The sequence below is a fragment of the Coffea arabica genome, chromosome 8c (genome assembly GCF_036785885.1).
Source record: "Coffea arabica cultivar ET-39 chromosome 8c, Coffea Arabica ET-39 HiFi, whole genome shotgun sequence".
Taxonomy (NCBI): Eukaryota; Viridiplantae; Streptophyta; class Magnoliopsida; order Gentianales; family Rubiaceae; genus Coffea; species Coffea arabica.
The window spans coordinates 42,224,864-42,230,741 of NC_092325.1; the positions used below are offsets into that span (position 1 = coordinate 42,224,864).

At 41.3% G+C, this 5,878-nt stretch overlaps 1 protein-coding gene across 1 annotated transcript; it reads right to left on the reverse strand.

Annotated features, from left to right (window-relative positions):
* Positions 1-2,123: 2,123 nt before the first annotated feature.
* On the reverse strand, positions 2,124-4,583 carry LOC140013587 (uncharacterized). Its single transcript, XM_072062931.1, has one exon. The coding sequence runs from the start codon at positions 4,581-4,583 to the stop codon at positions 2,124-2,126; it is 2,460 nt and encodes an 819-aa protein (XP_071919032.1).
* Positions 4,584-5,878: the final 1,295 nt, after the last annotated feature.

The following is a 5,878-nucleotide window of genomic DNA, read 5'->3' on the forward strand; positions in this document are numbered from 1 at the left end:
AGTCCTTCATTGCATTAAAATAATTCGCGTGCTGTTCGTCACTCTGTATTACAGAGGTCTCTGCCATGTAATACACCTGAGTCATAGCATCCATCTGATGTGCAAATATAGCGATGCATAAGGATCAATATAGTTAAATCTATAGCGATCTCATTGGGATTCTATTTCATAAATTGTAAGAAAAACTTACCAGATATTGAGCTCTGGCGCTATCACCTTGAAAGCCCTCCGGGAAAGCGAGCTGCCTAGTAGGATTTGAAACATACAGCACTGTCCGCTCGCGATACCACTGACGATACTCATCGGACGGATATCTGGGTTCTTCAGCTACAACACCGTCTTCCACATGAGAATGGCGATCAGTCCACACATCAATGTATGCTCCATGTGTAGTTATCCAGTTCTGATTCCCCTTGCCACGACGATCCAAAGAATGTAGTGCTGCTTGATTTTCGGTCAATCTCATATCAGGCACGGACTGATGATATCCAAACTGTCCCATGATGCGATACGGAAGATGTGGCTCGACAACTCCCCAACATATTAGATATGTGACAGATCTCCAAATAGCGCGTCCAGCTGTACAATATGCAGGCAGAGAAGCAAGCACATCCTCCGAATATGGCTGCCATATGAACTGCAAGACAATAATTATTCCAACTTTCAAATTATTTACTATGGTATAATATAGCCAAATTAGATACAGGATAATACAGAGCATAATATATCTAAAAATAAGACCTGAAGATCACGTAGGCCTGTCAACTGATCTCGAAATATGGACACAACATGTCTCGCTACTCTGTGTAGATCTAATTGAACATTCCACCTGCATTGAATAAATCATGACTCTTGACAACTCCAAAATGTCTCGAGCATCTTCTCATTTTTAGGTGCATATATATATCTGATATACATACCGAGCTCCATATGGACCAGGATAGTGCTCTAACGGTTGCACTCGATCAGGACGCATTGTAGGTATCCGTTCCCACGTCCATAGCTGGGAAAAAAAGTTAGATTTGAATTCAACTTCCTTTGATGTTGGAGTAAATTAACAGATACTGCAAGCCAATATACCAATTACGGTACTGTACCTGTAGCAAAACTAATGGTCCGGCGATAGAAGATCTTAAGGGAGATGTTGCGGCACATAATGAACGATACAGAGTCGCTAAAATCGCACTGCCCCAACTGTATTGTCCAACAGTTTCCAAGTCTCGTAATAATGGCATATACAATAGCGGGACTTTATTGCCGGATTTATCGGACAATAAATGGCCCCCTAACAGCAGAAGTAGGTATATGCGGGCCCGCTGTCGACATTGGACATCCGGGGCATCCGATGGCAGCTCTACATCTAATACTCTAGATAAACACCCCAATTTGAGCCGTTGTCCATCAAAATCGGACATCATTGGAGGGAAACCAAGCAACTCCTCACATAAATTTCTCCACTCCTCAATGGTATGAGACGTATCTATCCCTGTAACTGGAGGTCCATCTATGGGTAGGCCCCACAGGACCTCTATATCCTGTAAGGTAATCGTCGTCTCCCCAACGGGGAGATGGAATATATGAGTCTCGGGGCGCCACCGCTCCACTAAACTAGTGATCAACGCATGATCAATCATCATATATCCACACTCTAATACCCCTCCAAAACCCGCCAAACGAATATAATGCAGAACAGTTTCGGGGATAGGTGTATGCTCCCAAAAACCCCTATCACATCTCCTAACATCCAGCTGATCACCCACAATATGCCCGTGAAATATAGAATGTGCCCGGTGAACTGAGCCTACTGGTATAACATCATACACAAATGGACCCGGATGTGGGTCTGGCTGTATAGGGATGTCTGCCATACTAAAAATATGTATCCTGCTCTACAATATGCATACGTCAGAAATACGACCACACACATTTTACCAGTAGAATAGGAGATCTAGATGCGAATTCATATTATATTGACTTTAAATATGAGAAAACGCTCAAAATACATGAGAATAACATAAGTCATGAAAATGTTTCATAGAAGTAGGTATCACATATAATATACTACTTCGAAAATCCCACCCAGGTACGATTAGTACAATGGATGTATTGGCTAAGACACAAAATCAAGCTCTAAGATTAGGGCAATTTCTTCTGTTGTGGCCCGACTGATGACAATTTGTACACCTTCTCGGTTCCTCCGGGTCTCTCTCATCCATCTCATTTCGAATTCTTCTAGCTCGTACCCTTCCAGCCCAACGGGCAACATATTTACTTCTATCTGCCTGCAGCTCCCAATCTGGTTGGAGCCAAGTATCCCGATGTGGCATAGGGGTAAACTTTCCTGAATACTGCACTGCCCATCGCCTTTTTGTGAACTGAGGGTCTACAAGCGATCCTAGATTATCCTTTCGGTGCCTGAACACAGCCAACACGTGGGAACATGGCAGTCTGTAGCACTGCCACTTTCCACAAGAGCAAGTTTTTTCAAAGTATTTGACCGTTTGTGTATTACCCCCTTTGCCATCCACACGTCGGCCAGTCACAACTTTATACACCCCGGAAGAGAAATCGAACTCAACAACCCTGTGACTTCCCGCCTTCTGGTCCGAATTCTTAAACTTCCGCCATATCTTTGGAGGAAATGGATTACGGCAATGTCTGGCCTCCTCTGTTCTTTTTTTAAATAACTCAACTGTCCGATGAAAAGTCAAATCAATACAAGCCCGGATAGGCAAATGACGTGCTCCTCTAAGTACATTATTCCAACTTTCGGATATGTTGGTTGTCAGAATACCCCACCGATGATCACCGTCATGCGTTAGACACCACTTTTCGATTTCAATGTTGGACAGATAAGTCCATGCGTCTGGAAACGTGCTCCTAAATTCTCGTTTGAATGCCCGCCACTTGCGCAATTGTCTGGCTCTTCCCATTGCCCAACACAACCTTCTTAAGTGCAAACCTTTGAAGTGAGTCATTAGGTTACTCCTAACGTGTCGTAGGCAAAACCTATGAAAGGCCAAAGGCTCTTGCCAATAGTCAAAATGTGTCATCGAATGAATGATACCATGATGCCGATCTGAAATGACACAAATAGGACACCGATCACGGGCTACGTTGTATCTAAATTGCTCCATGAACCAAGACCAACTAGAAATAGTCTCTTTGTCGACTATGGCATAAGCTATTGGAATAATCCTGTTGTTGGCATCTTGCGTGACAGCAACAAGTAGTTTGCCTTTATATTCGCCTCGCAAATGCGTGCCATCAACACATATAACCGGTCGACACATGTGAAATGCATCAATAGCCGGTCCAAAGGCCCAAAACACATACTTAAATGTCTTCACGTGATCCGTACTATCAGAATGGTGCAACCACCTGATCACAGTACCGTGATTTGACTTCATAAGTGCATCAACATATCTTGGTAGGTCAGCAAAATTGGCATCCCAAGAACCAAATACAAGTTCAATAGCTTTGCATCTGCCGTACCAAGCCTTTTTATAAGAAACATCCACCTTCAACACTTCTTTAACATCACTTACTATGCTCTTTACTTTGTACCCAGGATCGTCTTCAATACTATGAACAATGTGTCTAGCAATAATCGACGATGTGAGGCTAGCATTGCTATTACTGATCAATTCACCTAGACAATTGTGATCGTTCACCCACTTAGTTATTTGCCACAATCCATGTGTCTTTTTTTTCACTGCTCGGACACACCAGTCGCATGGAGGTTCCGATGAGTCGGCCGCGGTGGTGAAACTCCTTTCGAATGCAGATTTACATTTGGCAACCCAGGTATTCCTCTTGCTCTCAACAACCCTAAACTCCCTATTATTATTGATAGACCACAATCTAATAGCCCTGCTCAACTGTTGTTTGCTTTCAAATCTCATATGCATCCTTATATTATTATTCTCCTCACTGAATGTCACAATGCGCTCCAACTCACTTTCATCAGTGAGATGCTCGTCATCATCTATGTTTCCAAGATTACAGAAGAATTTCAATCCTCGTGGAGCATATGACAGGTTGCCAGATGCATCAAAGGGCTGATGGTTCTCGAGATTCTGGTGGACTCCACGTTGTTCATTTTCACCATCCGAGTCACTACCTGACACATCAACCGACTCAGATTCCTCTACATCTTCCACATCATGCTCCGAGGATTGAAATAGGGGGCTGTTACAATGACTTGGACTGGCAGTGAAATCCAAGCCATAACTACCAACATGTTCCGGTGATTCTCGATCTCTAAAACTTTGAATCGAGTCTAGGCCTTGAACATATTCAACATCCGTCCTTAGGCCTGATGGAAGACGTGGCTCTAACGAATCCCTAACACAATCCCCCTGGGCCATTTGTGATACCGATGTTGTCTCAGGTACTGCTGTACTAAAGTTTGGTCGAAACCTTGTTGGATCCATGCATGCATGGACAAGCGACATCATCGGACCACAATTGGTATTTGGTGAAATGAATGTCCCGGTGACTCTCGGATTTTGGCCGATTTCCTCCTTCTCGATATAAAGTTCTGCGATGTATGGGACAATTTCATTCCATACATCATACATTATCTCCAGAGTTTAATCATCCACCACTGGGGAGACATTATAAGAGCTCCGGCCACAAGGTTGGCGGAGAAATATATTAAACTTGAACAACCCCCTATCGACCCCCATATATTGATAAATTCTATCCACCAACTCATCATATCTAATTCTGGATCGTAATGAGAATGTACGGTTGCACGTACGAGGCAAGTAACAAATTGACCCATCCTCGTAGTGTATTCTACCTCCCCAATAAACAGACACTCGCAGAGGTCTTTCTATAGACATACGTGTGAAAAGACTCCCTATTTTGGAATAATATAAGTTAGCTCATGTGGTACAAGAATATATAACACATAACAATAGGTACTTTTTTATGTGGTCCAAATTTACCACTTAATTACCCAGGAAAAATGCAACCAAAATAGCACAACCCACATGATTTTTTCATCCAAATTTCACACAAAATCTAAACTTTGCATCACATTCAAGAGTGTAGGTATAGTTTTATTATCCTCTTGTTTTTTCCATATATAATGGTTAGAATGATGAGGATAATTTAAACAGAGGTTAACGTAAAGAAGACTAAGTTCAGAAAATTCCACTGTTTTTGTAAAAGGTATAGGTTCCAAATAGCGATACTAAATATAGGATTGGTATAAAAGACAAAAGTTGTGCAGCGGGAATATTAAGCATTTTGACTTCAAACCTTGCCTTTACCTCCATAAATGTTAGCTTTAGTAAGGGGTGTTTAATATAAAGTTCATACACAGGGAAACCCAAATTTGTAAGGATAAGGGAGCTGTTATTCAAGTATAATTGTTTGAGCGAGTTCTTGTCATTAATAACAAGTTGGCATGAAATTACCCCCTTTGTAGAATATCTTTTTTTTCATCACAATTTAAGAATTTTCTCATATTTTAGTAGTACAAGCAAATGTGATACATGCTTGTCTTGTATACATATTTTTAGTTATATACCTAAGTTAATATTCCCTCTAACCGCCTAAACATTATTACGAATCATGCCAAAATGTTAGTCAAGAATTCCTAATTAAATTGAGTTTAAGTTTATTAAATGCGGGCAGATATCTTGTTTTATTTAACGTTTCCAAGCATTCCACCTTTTCAGTCCATATTGTCGCCAATTCGTCTTATTATACTCTTAAGGCAATCACTAATCAAAAACACCCAAAAATATTTTAAAAATTTTTTGACAGAGTTTCCCCTGTAATTGGGCTAAAACCCCCTGTCAACCAACATAGGCACATCGATTTTCAAACAATTGAGAAATATGACATAATTTAGACCACTGCA

Bases quoted from the DNA above. Each gene is read 5' to 3' on its own strand.
- LOC140013587 (XM_072062931.1), bottom strand. From the start codon at position 4,583: ATGTATGATGTATGGAATGAAATTGTCCCATACATCGCAGAACTTTAT.